At 38.1% G+C, this 19919-nt stretch overlaps 3 protein-coding genes across 3 annotated transcripts; 2 read left to right on the top strand and 1 right to left on the bottom strand.

Moving 5' to 3' along the window:
• Positions 1 to 1546: 1546 nt before the first annotated feature.
• On the top strand, positions 1547 to 6859 carry LOC108681312 (3-oxo-5-alpha-steroid 4-dehydrogenase 1). The gene is made up of 7 exons (XM_018170334.2): positions 1547 to 1672; positions 2002 to 2145; positions 2499 to 2689; positions 3224 to 3393; positions 3554 to 3655; positions 3821 to 3971; positions 5553 to 6859. Exons 1-7 carry the CDS (start codon positions 1661 to 1663, stop codon positions 5617 to 5619), a joined length of 837 nt encoding a protein of 278 aa, XP_018025823.1. The 5' UTR covers positions 1547 to 1660; the 3' UTR covers positions 5620 to 6859.
• Positions 6860 to 9384: 2525 nt separating this feature from the next.
• Positions 9385 to 12742, top strand: LOC108681302. Its single transcript, XM_018170325.2, has 5 exons — positions 9385 to 9551; positions 10843 to 10952; positions 11253 to 11350; positions 11843 to 11971; positions 12216 to 12742. Exons 1-5 carry the CDS (start codon positions 9496 to 9498, stop codon positions 12243 to 12245), a joined length of 423 nt encoding a protein of 140 aa, XP_018025814.1. The 5' UTR covers positions 9385 to 9495; the 3' UTR covers positions 12246 to 12742.
• Positions 12743 to 16027: 3285 nt separating this feature from the next.
• LOC108681303 (probable 28S ribosomal protein S26, mitochondrial) lies at positions 16028 to 19438 on the bottom strand. The gene is made up of 5 exons (XM_018170326.2): positions 19228 to 19438; positions 18561 to 18698; positions 18120 to 18266; positions 16639 to 16753; positions 16028 to 16328 (listed from the first exon to the last, which is right to left on the bottom strand). The coding sequence occupies exons 1-5, from the start codon at positions 19335 to 19337 to the stop codon at positions 16083 to 16085; spliced, it is 756 nt and encodes a 251-aa protein (XP_018025815.1). The 5' UTR covers positions 19338 to 19438; the 3' UTR covers positions 16028 to 16082.
• Between the last annotated feature and the right edge of the window lie 481 nt (positions 19439 to 19919).

Below are 19919 nucleotides of genomic sequence, written 5' to 3'. Positions count from 1 at the left end.
GTGCTGGGTACTCAGGTTAGTCAGGTACTGGGTAGTGTCACTAGTGTGTACACTGTGAATTTTCGACCCAAAAGTTCCATCTGTTTCTATTTGACAAAGCTAGGGTAACAAATAAGGATGATGATCAAGGTTTTTCAAGGAGTTGAAGCAGCTATAATTAATCTTTATTCAGGGATGCCTGTGGAAGACAAGACAGGCATCCTTGCATTTTCAAATGGGCATCCCTGCATCATCAGTCCCACTGGCCCTGTGTTTTGAATGGACTTTCATGACCTTGATCCCTATTAGGCTAGCTATTAGTATTCCCTTCCTTCAACTCAAGTATGTATGTAGCCAACTAGTCAACAACACTTATTGACTGTAAAATAATCAGCCGGGCTGAGCCAGCGGCCACATCCACCACAGTGAGTCCAGCCGTTCACACCCATTGAAGTAGGCCTATCAGTGATCAGCTCACTGCTCACACTTCACAGCCACAGAAAAATAGCCTGCAATAGTTTGGCCCGGAATCATCTGCCAGTGCACAAAGAAGTCTTTGCCATTCAGCATAGTAAATTGAATGAGGCAGACCGTGGTAGAGATCCATAATCCCCATAATTTTCAGTGGCTTTCAACATCAAGTTCAGCTTCATCCTGAACTTCTGGAAGTGGCTGAAGATTCTCCTCCCTGAGGGAGGCCAGCAGAGACAGACTCAGCAGGCAGCAGCTGAAATCTGAATGAGATCTGTCACTGTAGATCTGTAAATTTTGGAGATAGCACTGTATCCATAAGCCTTGAAAGCAATCATTTTCTGTGCAAGTTCATGTGGCATTAAATTAACTCTAGAGCTCAATAAGTGCACACAGATGCTGGAGGAAGAATCAACATTGGGTGGAAATGTGGATGTCAACCAGATTTTTTAGAATAAATTCATTTTTAATTTCCTAATTTAGTCCAGATTCAATTTAATATCTTATGTATGATAAAATTTATAATGCTGGTGCCTGGTAGTGGTATGACTGGTATCCATGACTCTGTGCTGGTCTACCACTACTTGTGAGACTCAAAATTATTGAACTTTAGGAAGAGTAGGTAGGTTATAAAAAAACCCTCTGCTTTGCCACTTTGCTGAGTGAGTGAGTTTGGTGGGGGCCGGGGGTGAGGGGGAGGGGCCAGCAAGGCAGGGCTCCCACCTTGTGACCTTGGTGGCCTTGTCATAGTTACATGTCAAAATCAAAAAGCTTAAGTAAAATAAAATTTCAAGTGAAGTACAAGATGAAATATACCTAGTAACAACAAAACAAAACAAAAAAACTGAGTAAAAGTTGAGTACAAAAGTTTGTATAGTACAAAAAAAGTTGAGAGTAGTAACATTTTTAATTTTTCAAGAAAAAAAGGCTTCAAACAGAGAATGGACAAAAAGGCCAAATAAAATTCAGCTGTCAAATACATTACATTTCAAATAATATGCATTTAAAAGTTACTTTTTAATGACAACACTTCCAAAGACTAAAGAGGCCAGTGTCTCCAATGTTACTAATGTACAATGAATTTCTTCTTTTTTATTCTAAATATTAAAAAAGTTATTTGTAAAATTGTCTGTCAGATTGTCTTACCATATTTTTAAAGTAGTATATATATATATATTTATCTCAGCTGCTGAACACCAAGCCTACAACAATGTTGGAGTTGGTGAGTTGTTAAGCTAATGGTGAAAATTTGCTGTACTACTAGTGCAACCATTTGAGCTGTAGCTTCCTTTTATCCATTGTGTGCCTTAAAATATCATATCAGACCATCATTTTTCATATAGTATGTACTGTTTAGATATCAAAATTTAAATATTTTCTCAAAAGTTTCAACAGTTGAAAAACTCAGCTAATTAATTTTCAAATAAATTAATACATATAGAATGAAGAGAACTTTTATTCAATTAACATAAGACATGAGGTTATTGTACTTTCATTGTTCAATGCTCAGTATATACTTGAGTTGCCTCCTCACAACAATTTTCTTTCCAGACATGGTGCCAGATGCTGAATCCCAGCCCCTACATCAGTCAATACTTATATCCTCTCTTCAGAGCTTCCAGTGATGAAGAGCTGGTCTATCACATGACTTTTGGTGTCATCATCTATGCTCTGATTGTTTTATTTCTGCCTATGGTTTGTTCTCTATTCACAATTCTGTAATATAGTCATGCTTTAGGATAAAATCTTATTACCTGATGCATCTGTATGATCTATTTCTATGGGTAAATCTGAAATTGTCAATTTAGCACCCTTTAATGCAAAACATGATTTCTGATGCTTGATATTCACCTACCATGGTAAGTCATAATGTAGTTTTATCATTATATTATAATGAACCATGTTCATATTGATTTCTTTGATTAATTTGTTATTACATATAATTAAAGTAGAAATTAAGCAATGATGTCATTAATTCCACATTGGGAAGTCAGCTTTTCTCTTGCATGGTTGTTAGCAACATATAGACTGTGAGTTATCTGTTGCAGGCTGCTCCATATGGACGCTACAGAAGCACTCGCTTTGGATTTGGTTTACCTGCCAAGCTTGCTTGGGTGGTGCAGGAGTGCCCTGCATTTTTGATGCCCTTCTTTATGGTTATCACTACACAGCGTTCTAACTATCACACTGTCACCAACCAAATTTGTATGGGGCTTTTCATCATTCATTATTTTCAAAGGTGACTGACATTAATTAGTGTTATAGATATACTTATAGTTGTGTTGAATTAATCATTTTATTTTATTGAACTCTGTAATAAATAATCTTCTAGTCTTTAGTATAATTCTATTTTTCAGTCCATTGTACCAGTATATCTAAAATAATATACGTTTAAAAATTACTTTTTAAAGACAACACTTCCAAAGAATCCAGTATCTCCAATCTTACAGATGTACAATGAATTTCTCATTTAATTTTCGAATATTAAAAAAATTAATTTTTCAATTTTTTTAATATATAAATTTTTTCTCCAACTTTCCACAAGTGTGCAAAATTTCAGATCGGTAGGATAAGTAGAAGTGTATTAAATTTCGATTACAAGATTTGTAGCAGACAGACAGACAGACAGACAGACAGACAAGAAGTGAAGTTAAAGAGAAGTGTTGTAATTAGAGTAAATTTGTTGGAAACCTTACAATTTCTGTATATTTCTGTTACTCTATGGTGCTTCATTCATTGATAATGAGGTAAATGTATGAATTTCTGTCCCCAGGTCCTTTGTGTATGCATTGCTTGTGCCGAGCAAAAACTCAGTTCCTTTCTTGCCATTTGTTTCTGCTTTTTTTACATGTCTTCTATTTGGAACACTGCAAGGCGTTTATTTTGTCAACTTCTACAAATATGATGACTCGGTGTGGTTAAAGAAGCCTTATTTCTGGATAGGTGAGTAATTCAAAGCTAATTTTGGCCAGTTTCTTAACAATAGCCATTGTTGAAGCTTATTATATTTATATTACTTGTGAATTTGAGGATTTTAATATAAAATTAGGGAGTGAAATACATCTTAAATTAAGCTTGTTTATTGAAGTTTTTTTCATTGCAGGTTGTGCTCTTTATTTATATGGGATGCGGCTGAATGTGGGATCAGATAGTGTGCTACGAAAACTTCGCAGTTGTGGAAACTCTGATTACAAAATCCCACGAGGTAACCCACTAGTAAAAAAGAATTTTCAAACCTAAATAAACTAGATAAGCTGACTTCTCATGAACCATTTTTTTGTAAATCTACATAATTATCTCTCATTTTCACTAACACAGCATCTGATATACTAGTTTATTTAAAATTTTGACATGATAATTTGCTACCCAGGTGGCATGTTTGAGAAGGTCTCCTGTGCCAACTACCTAGGAGAGGTGCTCGAGATGTGGGGCTACGCAATATCTTCATGTGCACCTCCTGCTTTCGCCCACGCACTCTTCACCACTTGCTTCCTGACGCGCCGAGCGTTGCAGCATCACCAGTAAGTCATCCACCAATACAAACAATATCTCTGCCTTGGATGCAGGCAAAAGGAAATAAAAGCTGTGCTGCATCATTTGCAGTATAACTAGTAAGTTACCATCAATAAAAATATCTGCCATGTATGCAGCCAAAATAAAAATAGGCATAAACTGTGCTGCATCATTTGCAGCATAACTAATAAGTCAATCATCAATACAAACAATATCTCTGCCATTTATGCAGCCAAAAGGAAAATAAAAACTATGCTGCATCATGTGCAGCATAACTAATAAGTTACTTATCAATACAAACGATATCTCTGCCATGTGCGCAGCCAAAAGGAAAATATAAACTTTTTGTGCTGCATCATTTTGCAGCATAACCAGTAAGTCACCATCAATAAAAACGGAATATTTTCTAATACATACAGCTCAAAGCACCGGTCTCCAGCATGGATGGTAAGGTTCCCCAATGTCCCCGTGGGGTGTTTTGAAATTATGAGCTAAAATTCTACTAATTGTTTACCTAACAATAATAATGTAATGTGCAATAAAAATTAACTTTAAAAAGCCCCAAAATTTCAGGCTAGTAGATCATAATTACCCAATTATGAGCTCGCATTAACATTATTGTTGTTATTCTGAACGTGTGAATTTTTGAATAACCCTTAGTCAGCTGCAAATAAGTCAGTTTTCACACAAGTAAGATAGTAAATCGTATTTTATTACTCTATTTTTATTGCTCTTATGTACTTATGAGCGAAATTATTTATTTTGATAGAATATAAACCAGTAGTCATGTAATGAAAATTTGTGGCAGTATTTATGTACATCGGGCATTTAATGATTGTGTAAAACTTAGTTCTCAACTGTAATTGGTGTGTGTAATTTTACTGCTTAGTGAGACCAGGTACCGTGTTGATGCTGATATTTTTTCACTTCATATATGAAAGAATAAAAATATACCATGCTTGAATTAATCTTATAATAGAAATTACCACGAAATAATAACTATTATCATCTCATAAATAGTGGCTACAACAGTAATGTCAGTAACGCAGTGTGCGAGCCTGAAAATACTATACCCATCAATACAATTCTTCTGAATCAATGTAAATTTTTTTGCGAAATATCTACAAATGCAAATGGTGGTGTTACAATCATATTGTTCCTTTTTGTAGGATACGAAAAACGCCATTTGAATTGTTTCCACATTTATCTAGGATTCACATCAGTATTCACTCGAATTTTTTGTCTCTAAAATTCGTTTGGTTGGCTTTTACTGAATATATAATTTTTCATATAATTTGAGAAAAGTTTTGGCTCTGAAATTACTGATTGAAACAGTGGGTATTTCAGAAAAATCCATCTTCCATGAGGGTACCTTACCACACATGGGTAAACTACTTAATACACTGGCCGGAAAAGTTGTCTATCTTTTCTTGTACTTAGCAGCCAAATAATCAGTTCCAATGTAAATCAAAATCGTTCTCAATGTATTTCTCTTGTTTAGCTATTAAATTTATTCCTTCCATAAAAATTGCTCTTACAACATTTTCAGGATTTAGCTGTTTAATTTACTAAATATATTCATTTTTCAGATGGTACCTAAAAAAGTTTGACGACTATCCCACTGATCGTAAGGCCATCTTCCCATATCTCCTCTGACGAATTGAATGGATAATCAACAAGGACGATCAGTTGAACTCAAACGCTGAGTGGTTGAGGACAGTAAGATGGAGGTTCGAACAGGATGATTAAAAATCGGCAATAGGTCAACATATTTTAATCATAGCTGACTACACTATATTATATTAGCAGGCCTCCTTAGTGCGGCTTAGTAGCGGCAATCTATTTCACTTATGACATTTTTTTTAAGAGAAGACTGCAGCCAATGTTCACTTGTGGGCTGTTTGTGTCGATGCAAGCATTACATGTGACATCAGTTATTTCTTTCTCTAAATTGGTCGAGCGTCCACAAATATCAATTCTATTTTATGCAAATAAACCTGACAAATATTTTCTTCCTTATATGTGTACTTTGAAAATTCTGTAATTTCACAAGAGACAGGTTGATGGGAAAGATGAAAATTTTCTGTCAGAATAATGATTTGCATTTCACCTTCAAGTATAAACTTGCATTAATTCTATCTATGATTAATTTTCGAGTAAATTTCAGGCTGATCGGCCGTCTCAGGAAATACGTGTAGAACTAAGTTATTGCTGGGTAAATATTTGTTTACTTGCGTTTACTCAATTTTTAGTACAAATCTGAACGCTGCCGGGCTACAAATCTCGGGCTGCCGCATAGTTATTAGTAGCACCTTACACGGAGCCTTTACTACATTTCTATGTCACAAAGTACACCTGGAGAATTTATTTTTGTCGTTATATTATAATCAACTATTTTCATATTGATTTCTTGGATTGATCATTTCGTTATTATATTCAAAGTAGAAATTAAACAATGATGGCATTTATTTCACGTTGAGCAGTCAGCATTCTTCTTTCATCGTTGTTAGCAATTAGCAACATATATCCTGCAAGTGACTAATACTAGTATTTCCAGATCGTTGTTTTATGCGCAAATTTACCATCTTATTTTATTAGTTATATATTTACATATAGAAGCCCACCCAATTATTTCGATGTGAGAAATCAAGGGAAGGACATTCATGTTTCTGGTGACCGATTTATACCGTCAATAATGGTGCCATCCTGTCACCATGCTGTGGTGCATCTTAACAATGATTATCCTCACATTATGTTTTATTGTTATTCAATATTGTAATGTTTTATTCTTATTCAATATTGTTATGTTTTAATGTTATTCAATATTGTGACTTAAGTCATCGGTACGTTCATCTCATCTGCCATGGCTGTGCAATAAAATTATGGCGAATATCAACCACCTTTAATGTCATCCTTATTTTCAAATGTCGCAAACGAGAAGAGGCCTGAACTAACACGCGAAAATTTGTAGCTTGCATGGCTGATTAGATCTAAGATGAAACTACAAATATCTCGAGCTTCGCGGGCGATTTAATATTCATGCCCATTCAATGGTGCTGAACTCGTGAGAAATTATACTAAAGCCATTATGGTCACTGCGACTGTCGCATATTTTGCGACCAAAAGAATGAGTGCCCCGCTCGTCTATGCATTGTTTCCCTGAGTCACTTCATCAGTCTGCTGTGGTGCCCGGACCACGCGTTGCGCAGTAACGTGACGGAGTGTACATCGCCAATTCCATTTTTTTCCATGTACGGTGAATGAAATGGGCCTTTTATTTCCCGCACTGTTGATAATATTCTTTGAAGATTTTTACGAACCCACACTCTGTGTACACATACATTATACTGCAATCTATAGAGAATTTAAATTTTCAAGTTTTTTCTTCAGTTTCTCTTGCTATTTGATAATTACTTTCTTATCATGCATCTCACTTCGCACACGTTGCACGTATAAGGAGTGAAGAGACTGGAGGCGGTCAACCATAAACATTTATTTACTAGCTGCTTCGTATTTATTAATTAGTCCTTCAGTACGGACTAGATTTATATTGCACTGCCCAGATAAAAAATCTTATTAATGCGACTTGTCACTGATTGCCACCATAGAAGGTAAAATGAAAAGAAAAATAGGCAAAAGCAGAAGATATCCTTGTGAGCAATACGGCGTGACTGAGCCGATCTCGATAGATTCCAGTTAATGGATTTACAACCCATGCATCCAATAGTTTCGTATTGCGCGTTTTTGTCTTTATTGACGCACAACATGGCTTGCAACACATGACACACAACATGGCTTACAACACATGACGCACAACATGGCTCACAACACATGACGCACAACATGGCTTACAACACATGACGCGCAACATGGCCTACAACTCATGACGCACAACATCGCTTACAACACATGACGCGCAACATGGCTTGCAACACATGACGCACAACATGGCTTGCAACACATGACGCACAACATGGTACAACACTGACGTACAACATGGCTTACAACATATGACGCACAACATGGCTTACAACACATGACTCACAACATGGCTTACAGCACATGACGCACAACATGGCTTATAACACATGACTCAAAAAGTTGGCTTACAGCAGAAGCTGCGCAACACTTGAATAAACTAAATGAAAAATTTACATAAGCTGCCAAAGAATCATTAATAATTTCATCTAATTAATAAGCGAGCTTCAGGCGTGATAAGTCAAACAACAACGGCCGCCAGCGAACATCTGTGTCAACGAAGCTCTTCGTCTTGTTGAGCGATGCACGTGTCGTCGCGACAGACGCCCACGCCAAGACCAGCTACGTACAAGGACAAGAGATTGCAATGGATATGAAGTTCTACACCGCGATCAGTTGTATACTGTACATGAATTAAAGGATTGAATAGTTGCAATGCAAGGCAACATTCTATTTAAAGATAACAAATCTGTTTCCTCAATAATAGAGAACTTAGGTGTAAATCTCGAACAGAGTTTTTTCTGTTGACAAAATAACACACGTTTATTGGCGAAGTAGGAAGTCAAGGTGACGTTGGAGAACTTCGCTTGAAAATTCTTAAACTCTATAGAGGTCTCACAGGTACTGACAGTTATAGGCTGTCATTCAGAACAACGTAGCAACCACTGGCCAATAAATAGCTTCACTAAATCATTTCATGGCTAAACAAAATTCATACACTATGAACATACATCAGATTATTCGAAATGCCTCTCATTTTTGTTGAATTTTTGACTTGCCTCTCATTTTTGTTGTGTACAACAAATTTTCCAAAGCAATATAAATCTGGAAGAAATTATGTAAGAAGTAATAATTATAACTTAGATTTTTGCATGATATACAGTAAAATAACATTATGCAACGTGACATTATACGAGTACAATATACAAGGCTATATATATACGCTAGATACAATTTTTATATAAAGATTAGCCCATAATTTTCAGATCTAGCCCGGAAATAGCTAATTTGGCAATATTGAATTCATCCCATGTACATTTTACAACCGCTGCAACGACAGTTAATACGTTACGGCCCCGGGAGCGATTCTGAAAGCGCAATGATTCAGAAAAACCGACGTTTACAATATTCAGCCTGATGAAGTTCATGGAATCTCCTGTGACTATGCGACGCACGAACCTTCGGCAGGATAATCAATTAAAAATTTCATGCTTTGCCGACTATGGTTGACACGACTCTACTCAAACAGAGGTAAAGTAATAGGGTGAAACTTTCATATGAAAAAACTCATGAGACATCCAGCCTTCGCGAACTAGAAAGATCGAAATCATTAATCATACAGATGCGTGGGCGCCTTCTTACATTCGGTTCTTAATGCACCTGGACCAACAAACCGAAGTCCTATAAAATCAGAGTCACACGCAAACAACGTGACAGAGCAGCAAGAGCTTTTGAACTGCCCGCAGACCCTGTCGTTCCCCAGCAGTCCCAGCAGCAAGAGTGTTTGAACTGCCCGCAGACCCTGAAGTCCATTCCCTGATCACAGCCCGCAAGATGTCGCGAGGTCTCGTGCTTCTCATCGTCGCCGCGGCAGCAGCGTCGACGCAGGCGTAAGTAACACGTCTTCAGAGGGCCATGAGTGGTTTTGGTAACACTAACCAAGCGGAAAAATGTTTCATTTTTTCCTGCGAGGATATTTCGCATTAAATGCTGCTGATATTTGTTTTCAGGTTTCTTATGATTACTAGGGCAGTACCTTCTTATATTTAAGACGTTTTGCTTCATACGATGGCAGCATCAACACTTAAGCTTGAGAATGAAACACGATACTAAATCATCAGTAGAAGGCGACGTGAAAATGTGAATAATCAATTGAGTGACAATTCATTATTTGAAACGCTGTAAAAATAAAATCAGAATTATTTACGGCATTAGATGCTTGCCAGACAATAATGGGATAAAAAGTAATAATAAAAGTGATGTCAGCGTTTGTTAGGCCATTAGATATCACGCCGATTCTTAACGTTGCAGAACATTCACAGCTTGCTGCTGGTCTCAAACATGCAACTCACTGCTTCAGTTTTGGTATTCCGAACTGTAATCACTTCGCAACCCTGCGTGTGCCACGTATTTGCCAACCACGATTGATTTGAAGAACAATGCCCTCTTGCAGGCGAATGAAAAAATTTTTGTTTGCTTCAGGCATGAGTAGCATTTAAGATGATCTTATTCAGTAGAATAGTATAATTGGTGAACCGCTGTAAGAATTGGTCCTCGCTGAGAACAAGTCAAGTCATGAGCTGGAGGCCCGACGACCTGCCTGGCCATATCATTGTATTCCTACACATATTTTATCATTGCATTCCTACTTAGCTTTAATCACTATATGGAGCGAGGAGGAGACTTTACACCTGGATGCATACGATCGCGAAAAGTGTTCGTACATATTTATGCGACAATGAGAGTTTCAGGTTGCGGAAGGACGTACTCGTTAAACTTATTGGAACAGTAAGATTTGCAGGTTGCGGAGGAAAAGTGTTCATACATCTTAATGCGACAGTAAGATTTGCATGCCGCGGAGGGCAACAGAAAAACTTTTTGGAAACAGTGATGTCAGCTAAGGTTGTGCTCCTCTCCAAACCGAAATTCAGGAGCTTTCTGCGCCGTGCGATTTCTTTTATCAAATCATTTATATTCTCATTGTAAGCGAAAACTTAATTTGATTATTGATATTGCCCAACTACCCCATTAACTTGAAGGGAATTACTTGGGAAAATATAATTTTTCAGTAACAAATCTTATTTTGAACTGAATATCTTGATGAAACAGAAAATGTAACTGTTGAGATAATAGACTATGATTGCAAGGGGCATACCTATTTAATTTGTGAAATTATTCCAGTGCCTGGTCGGCATGCACTACGGCGTTGTATGAGGCCAGAGAGGCTTTAAAAACAGCGGGGTCTGCTTGCTTATCACAGTACAGTGCGGATATTGAGAAATATGTTGCAAGTAAGTGTTAAAATAATTAATACGAACTATTTTACTCCAACTTAAAACCATCATTATTATAAAAACTTCTCATCAAGCACTAAAATATTTCTATTTCAATGTGTAGATGCTCTTGTGTGCGAATCAAACATGCATTTTGCTCATAGACGAGTGCAGGACAAGAACTTTTCTTTCATGAATGCGTATTAATTTTCCAATTATCCTGGTTGAATTACCGAACGTTAACTAACCAATATAGAATTCCTGCAATGTTTCACTCCCATACCTTGTATCGCAATGGACTGTTTCGTTCCTCCTCAGACCCGAACTGTACTTCCTCCGATCTATGGTACGGCGAGGATACATGTAATGCAATTGTTGCTAACGCCATGAAGTGCATCGTGAAAGCTGTCAAACTTGTGAGTATAGTACAATACTGAGCATCGAGTGTATGACTTGTGAGTGTGACTGTACATTGGGCGCAGAGTTCATGAATGGATATTACAGCTCAAAAATTCTGGTCTCATACACGTAACACACGCGCTCAGCAGTATTTATGCCTGGTGTGCATGGTCGATTGTTAGAGGTTACTGTCAGTCACAAACTATTGGGCGTGACCAACTGGGAGGGCACACAGACCTGGAAAGTGGGTCGAGACAGCCGGAGAACATTTTCCAATTCGGTATTGGTATTGCTTCCATGTTCAAAAATTTCTCATTACATTATCCTCAAATATGCTCTTACATTTTTTCGTAACAGCTCACACGAAACGTGGGAGATTTGATCTTTCGAGATACTCTTTCCGATCTCATTTAAGGCTAAACATTTTTTTTTCGCTGAGCAAAAAAATGAGTATAAATCCAAACTCCAGTTACCATATATGCTCCTTATCTCCATCTCCCGTTCTTCAGCTGAAGGCAGACAACACGTTCGACGACGCGGCCTTCAAAGCAACCACATTGAAGAATAAATGCAGCGCTGACGCCAAGTTCATTGCCGCGTACCCGAAGTGCAGGAACCACACCATGAAATATTGGAGGGTAAGTAAAAGCATCTGCTTATCTATTTGACATAGAAACAAATGCAACATTTTCCATTTTTATTGCTCACATTTTAAAGTAACAAGAAAAAATTAGCAACGGTTGAGTATAGTTCGAACAACGACAGAAAAACATCTTTCATAGAAATTCAACGATATCACACCACTGCAGAGTGCAGCAAACAGAAGAGATCACAGAATTTCCGTAAATTTTCATCGCTGATGCCTCATGTTTCATTTTTCAGTTGGACCAACTATGCAACTGCCTCACATAATGCCGTAGTATCCACCGGGTGATGTCACGGAAGAACATGGACGGGTGATGTCACGGAAGAACATGGACGGGTGATGTCTCGGAAGAACATGGACGGGTAATGTCACGGAAGAACATTGAAATGAGCCAGAAGACGACGAACTGAGCATCAGAATATTTTCTTCTTCAGTAACCCATTGATTTCCGCCTAGATGGATTGCTGACGAGAAAATTGTAATTGTTGCAGTTTTGAATTCGATATTTCTTTGATTGTGTGTGTGGCTGCGTGTTTTAATCTTTAGTTTACGGATTTTTTACAATTGAGCTTCACTCGCTCTTCCCCATAAATAAAAGATTCAGGAAAAGGATAGTAGGATGCATGCATTTACTATACCCACTTCACTGTACATTTATCAGTTTGCATACATTATTCACGAGTTATATAGTTATATTATTCACGAGTTTCTGGGATATAATCTACATCTATAATGTAACAATACAATACATGATTTGAATGCACGTATATTTTACCGTCCTGTCTGGTGTAATTTTATTCAAATTTCATGTGATGTTTTCGTGAGGAACGTTTTATAGGAGCAGATATTTGCAGGTATGTCATAGTACGTTTTTCGTCGCATATAACGTACTGTGTGCCACGTCATAGTACGTACTTATGGTGCGTCCGTTCCCAGATACACTTAGACGTTTTTTGCCCAGACCTCAACCCAAAAGGACTCTCTGAACGCGAGCTGAAAGACTAAAGCCAGCCAACAAATGGAATCGAAAGATATTCTATTATCGAGTCAATAAGGAATATATATTTCATAATATTTGATACTTTAATGAAAGCCGCGCAAGATGTGAACCCAGTCTCATCACTCCAGCCTGACCTTCAACGCAAGACCAAAGCAGTATAACGTTGCCCTGCTGTATGTGAGGTCAATCGTATCGGCAGCGTAACAAAAGCTTGTTGATGATAGAAGTTATACTGTGAATGGAAATAAAAACTGCTTAACACTTAATATCTAGCAGAAATTTAGAACAAAATAAATGGCACAAAATTTACCATATTTCAATACAATAAGGCTTTGAAGTCATGCTTCATCGTCAGATCGACAATCGTTGATTGCAAGAGCAGTTAACTAGTGTCCAACATTTACATTGCAGACGTTAAAATAAAAATCGGTAAATAAAAGACAATCAACTTAGAATAATAATAAGCAGAAAGGCATTTCCATCAATAATTTCAACAGGACCAGAACGAAACGCGTCACTGTCAGCGACAGACCATTGCACTGCTCGGCGTGAGGGTGCACAGCCGAATGAGGGCCCGAATCCCGATAGCAACTGTCCAATCCTACAACTCCTGCCCTTATGCTCGGCGTCACTAGAATGAAGATTGCGTGCCGTCACCTCAACGTACGCAAATGGATATCGTACACAACAATATTGATAAACTAGAGACGATCGCATTTGAACAGGAAGCATTTATTTGCATCGAGAGAAAGAACCGATTTTAAAATTGTTTACTAGCATAACTTGAAGATTGATATTTGAGAAATATTTCATGAGCAAGACTTTTTAATTCTCTTGACATAGCTTCGGACGCAGGGCCGAAGGATGGAAAAGAACAAAATTAACTGCGTTCCTACAATCGCTCTCGGGAGCACCCCACTGTATCGCTTCGACATGAATTTCTTGACTGCTAGGCACGCTGAATTTGAATTTTTACAAAATAGTTTCTCGCCTAATGGATTTCCGGCAAGTCTGGTGTTTAGCCAAATCAAGAAATTCATGGCGAAGCGATACAGTGATGTTGCTACCGAGGCTAGTACGAGGTTGCTCCCGAGGCTAGTATGAGGTTGCTCCCGAGGCTAGTACGAGGTTGCTCCCGAGGCTAGTATGAGGTTGCTCCCGAGGCTAGTATGAGGTTGCTCCCGAGGCTAGTATGAGGTTCCTCCCGAGGCTAGTACGAGATTGCTCCCGAGGCTAGTACGAGGTTGTTCCCGAGGCTAGTACGAGGTTGCTCGCGAGGCTAGTATGAGGTTGTTCCCGAGGCTAGTACGAGGTTGCTCGCGAGGCTAGTATGAGGTTGCTCCCGAGGCTAGTATGAGGTTGCTCCCGAGGCTAGTATGAGGCTGCTACCGAGGCTAGTATGAGGTTGCTACCAAGGCTAGTATGAGGTTGCTACCGAGGCTAGTATGAGGTTGCTACCGAGGCTAGTATGAGGTTGTTCCCGAGGCTAGTATGAGGTTGCTCCCGAGGCTAGTATGAGGTTGCTACCGAGGCTAGTATGAGGTTGCTGCCGAGGCTAGTATGAGGTTGTTCCCGAGGCTAGTATGAGGTTGTTCCCGAGGCTAGTATGAGGTTGCTACCGAGGCTAGTATGAGGTTGCTCCCGAGGCTAGTATGAGTTAGTTAGTTTAGTGGCCAAATGTTTACTAGCGCTTCAGCTATTTAGCTATCTCGCACCGAAAGTCAAGATGAACATCACCATAGAGGTGGAAGTTCTCAATTATTCATCACCCACAAGGGGCGGAAAGGATCAGATGTCCAGCCCGCTGAAGCTGGCTCGAAAGAAGCAGCGTTAGCATCTCAAAGAGACGAGGTGACAAGGAGGGACAGGTGAAAAGCAACAGAAACGAAGACACTCGAACAAGAGGTCGCTTACACGGGACGTCGGCCGCCCGAACGAGAGAGATAGAGAAGGGAAATGTAAGGTATCCTACCTACATAATAAGTTAACCCCACAACTGAGACCTACAGTCAGACACCGCGAGCTCAGCGGTGGGGCGCTCAGGAACAATCCCCCTAGGAGCGCGAAATCCCATAGGACTTAGGACTTCTGGCACGCACAGACACCCGTCAGAAGTCCCCCCTGAGGGGGAGGCTAGTATGAGGTTGCTACCGAGGCTAGTATGAGGTTGCTACCAAGGCTAGTATGATGTTGTTTCCGAGACTAGTATGAGGTTGCCCCGGAGTCTGCATTCGCTCCGAGCACTCGCGGCGAGTCCAGTTTTGCCGGCTGAGAGCCTGTACACGAGGAGAGTATTTGGTTAACAGACCGCAGGCGCCAGTAAGTTGTTATAGGAGCTGTCGAGTGAGGTCTGCGCATGGTGGAATATGCAACGTAACGATACTGACGAGTTTGAGGAAGAAGTCGGTGGCACAGGTGCCTCTATTCCTGAGGTGAAAAACTTAGATCAGCGCAGAGTGTGGGCGAGAGACCTAATAAGGTTTCGTTTAAACTTCAAACACTAATTTCTCAATTAGTTTTTGTTTTATTATTCATCGTGACGTACATTCCACAGTAGACCATACTTTTAGAATATCCATAAGAAAAGTTCAATTTCGTCTGAAAACTTCTAGACGTTCATGGAATCGTCGTCGTTGGGACAAGACATAGTTCATAACATTAGAGGACACAGAGCGGTCCAAGCAGGTGACAGAACGGCACACGTGTACTCACTACGACTGCCGCAGCCCGACTAGATCGCACATAAGACATAACTTAAACTGCTTCGGGCGCCAATGCATCAGCTACACGCATCTCATGAAGAATAAATACTCTTAATATTCGGGGTGCGAATACTCGCCGCGAATACTAGCCCCTGTGTATAAGCAGCTTGAGTTATAATTTAAGGCCTGTTTCGACTCCTGCGAGCATCTACATCAGCATTGCTGAAATAAGAATTGTTTTTAGGCCATAGGTTACGAGATTAGCTAACGAAGTTGAATAAGACATAACTTAAAACCCTCAGCATGCATCACCGTAAATTCATCATGCACGGCTCTGAATAAAACATTTTCACAGTACAGTATTTTATTTTCTTTGTATTATACATAAAAAAACATGTCCTCTAATTAGCAGCCTTTTCGGCATGTTTCTGACGAAGGGGAGACAAATCAATGGCCCCAATTTTTGCGACGTCAGGATCATTAAGATGCGGTCGGAACTCAGGGGCGATGTCTGTGGGTTTTGTCTTGAGCCCAGGGTACATGAAGCCCTTGCTGTCGATGGCGTAGTTGTAGTCCACGGGGTTGTCATAAGCCTCTTCTAAAGCAGCAGCAATGCGATCCGCAGGTATGAAAGACTGGACCAGCTCCTGTAGGGCACATAAATGCATTAATTAGATTGCAGATTTGTTAGATTATTGCTTGATGAGAACTCTAAGGTTTATGTGGTGGCTATGGTAATTAAATCAAAGCAGTTGGTGGATTTGAATAATGCAGTAGTGAGTAGTTATATAATTTATAAAATAAATTCACAGTGGAAATCTTTTTTGCATAGATAATAAAATAGTAGATACAATTAATTCAATCTGCTGAAGGGGCTGTGATAATCAATCAACAAATTTTCGTAATGATAAACGCGAGGGGCGTAAATTCTCATAACAAAAATCCTTATGAACCAACCTCAGCATCTTGCAAAGCCTGGAGAGCTTCTTCATGTAGCCGCTGAGCTTTCTCATTATGCCGCATCTTGGAGAGCATCACATACTCAAGCCTCTCATCAACCTCTTTCCTTATCCTGAACAGGAGGAGAGGATCCCAGTTATTAAGAAGTGAGTCATCGTTTTCAAGAAGCGGATCATAGTTATTGATGAGTGGCTGGTATAGTTATTGGTCACTCAATCCCAAGTATCCCTCATGGATGTTAAGAAGTATTATCTATGTAAAAAATCTTAATCTCTTACCTTCATCAGTAATGTTTGGATAATTTTCATGAGAACCTGCACCAAAATCCTAATTTTTGCAGTATGGTCCACTAAATTCTCCACCCGAAAGTAGCTTGCATTTAATTCATTTGTTTACATCCAGCATATATATATTTCAACAGACCTTTATTACTTGGAAGCTGCCAGCCTTTCATTTTGATTATTAGCAACCAATAATCCTATTCAGCGTCAATCCTATTTTATCAATTTTCAATTTTATTGATCCAGCACTTCCTGCATTTTATTCACTTCTATACATGAACCAGATAATATCAGTAAAATAAAATGTATAAAAAAAATTTTTAAAGACCACGTTTTTCATGTGGACTCAATAGTAGAAAATAATTTTTCGGCAGCTACTGATCTCTGTTTGCTTTCATTCTCTTGGTCTTTTGTATTTCAATTAAAATATTTTACAACATCTAAAACAAAAAACGTGGGGCGCATATGTATTTAATTGTTTGGTGATTAGTTGATATGATGAATATGATGGTTCATTGAACATTTGATAAGTGTATTGCTGATATAATTAGAAATAGTGGTTGAATTCAAAATTGAAATTAAGGCATGCCTAAATGAAGATGCGCCCCACGTTTTTCGTTTTAGATGTAAAATATTTTATCTGAAATACAAAAGACCAAGAGAATGAAAGCAAACAGAGATCAGTAGCTGCCGAAAAATTATTTTCTACTATTGAGTCCACATGAAAAACGTGGTCTTTAAAAATTTTTTTTATACATTTTATTTTCTACTTTTTAGTTTTTAAGTATTTTATTTTCTCATTTTTAGTCCGTTGCTACACATGAAACACGTTGTTGCGAGCCAATTTACTTGACTTGATGTACGTATCAATGATACGAAGCGTGTCATCTATATACGCAGTCTAAACATGAATATCCTCTCGAGGATGACGTGCATTAAAGGTTCCAACCCCTGCTTGTGAGTTCCTTTAGAGTTTATACGCCTGGAAACGTGCAACAAATTATTGATTATTGTATTGTTATTGGGAAACGCCTGGAAACGTGCAACAAATTATTGATTATTGTATTGTTATTGGGAGCTGAGCTTCCCTAAAAGTTTCAGAGCGCTAGCTAATGGGAAAATTGGTGAAATATTGATTGCAAGATTTGATCATCACAGACACGAAAGCGAGCTAAGAAAAACGTAGTAAAAACGAACCTTTCTTCTCTGACAGCTGCTAGCCTCTTATTCTCCTTGTTGAGATATTCCATGTTCTCACGGTGCTCCTGCTCTTCTTCATCAGCCTCGCGTATTTCAGCAGCAGCGCTGTCAATGGCCTTGTGGTACAGCTTTTTCAAGTAAATCCTGCACACAAATATCTTTAGACTTAAGGAACTATGGTCATAAGAATGAATTCATTCCAGGAGAAAAGGAGAAGCACTTGATCATTGAATGACAGTTATTATATTTCCATGACTATAGGAATTTTCAAATACTGTAAATGCATTAATTGTCAAATATACTGAAATTTTTCACACTTCTGGGAATCTGCTACATTTAGGCCCAATTATTCTTGAAATAGCCAAGTAAGGATACAATATTGATGAGAACAAAAAGGATTATATACTCAATATACTTGTATTTAAGCTTACATCCTACCTCAAGGATTCATCCTTAAAATTGTTCATTTGATGAAGCCTGCTTATTTCATCCTGCTCGCCTTCCTCCAGTGGATTTTTGAAAGGTACTTTCATCCTTTTATTCAAATTTGGAGGGTCTAGACGCATTTTGCGCCATCTGAAAAATTTGCAAAATTTTTATTAAAGTAATAAAGTTGCCACTTGCATTAATTGAAATTTCAAAGACAAGCATGAAGCAATTCATTTTTTTATATGATGTTCCCAACTTCCCTATCAATTCTCTCCAGGAGATAAATTTTCAATAGAGAGCATAATGCATCAGCATTGTTAAAATTGCAGGCGCAGGGTACGTATTCAAGTTGCATTTGTTAAATAAATATTCTTTAAGAAATTTATAAGAAACTAAGATAGCTCCAGCTAATATAGATACTTAGCCAACTCTACAACAAGGTATGCATACAAGTTTTTTAATACAAATACCAAAAATTTAGTGTATTTTTAGCTCATTTTCTCATTTATAGAAAAAAAAAGTGCTGTTGTGCTCATCATGTCCGTCTGTCAGTGACTTCATGTTTTCGTCAATTTTGAGAAATGCGCTCTATGTCACTCACTTCAGTGAGTACTGATCTATTTTTTTTTTTAAATATGATAGGTAATAAAATAATTATTAGGTTGAATTCACCTACCGGACAATTAGCAGATTTCCAGTGCAATGTTCAAAACTGGTAGAACAAGGATACCAGTTGGTTTGGGCCAGCTTGAGGAATAGATGATTACTTCTAGTCACTAAATTCATTTTTATTGATGCAAAACTTTAGGAATACTCTGTGAAGGAAGTGTGAATGTAAGGAACTTCAAGTTAAAATAATCTTCATCTTCAACCTGAAAACAATAACAAGTCAAGTTAAATGCATGCAAATCTCTATATGCAGTGATATAGGTATACTATTATTCATATGGATATATATTATTTATACCATTAAATATAATATTATAAATATTGTATATTATGAATATATACTATAAATTTTACTGCATGTATGAATATGATTTTTAAAATCTTGCTTTGCTTTATAATGGTATATTTATTAGTCAGTATCTATACAATATCAAAAGTTTCCTACTTAACCCTAATTGCCTTGGGTTTTCATGTCATGCTACAACCTTGGCTGCAATTGATTTCTGCCCTTTATTCTGTCAAGTATTTTTTAGGTTCTTTCCATCAAACATGTGCCATAATTATTTTACCAGGCATTACCAAGGACAAAGAGGTGGATGCAAATGGTGTGCCTTCCTAAGAGGGGATAAGAGGGAAAATGATCTGAGAGTGGATGGGCTGAATGTAGGAGTGTATGTAACTCAGAGAACAAGATTGGCT

Source organism: Hyalella azteca, unplaced genomic scaffold, assembly GCF_000764305.2.
Source record: "Hyalella azteca isolate HAZT.00-mixed unplaced genomic scaffold, Hazt_2.0.2 contig665, whole genome shotgun sequence".
Classification (NCBI taxonomy): Eukaryota; Metazoa; Arthropoda; class Malacostraca; order Amphipoda; family Hyalellidae; genus Hyalella; species Hyalella azteca.
Note: the sequence above shows the minus strand (reverse complement) of the source record. Positions and strands in the feature narration are given on the sequence as shown.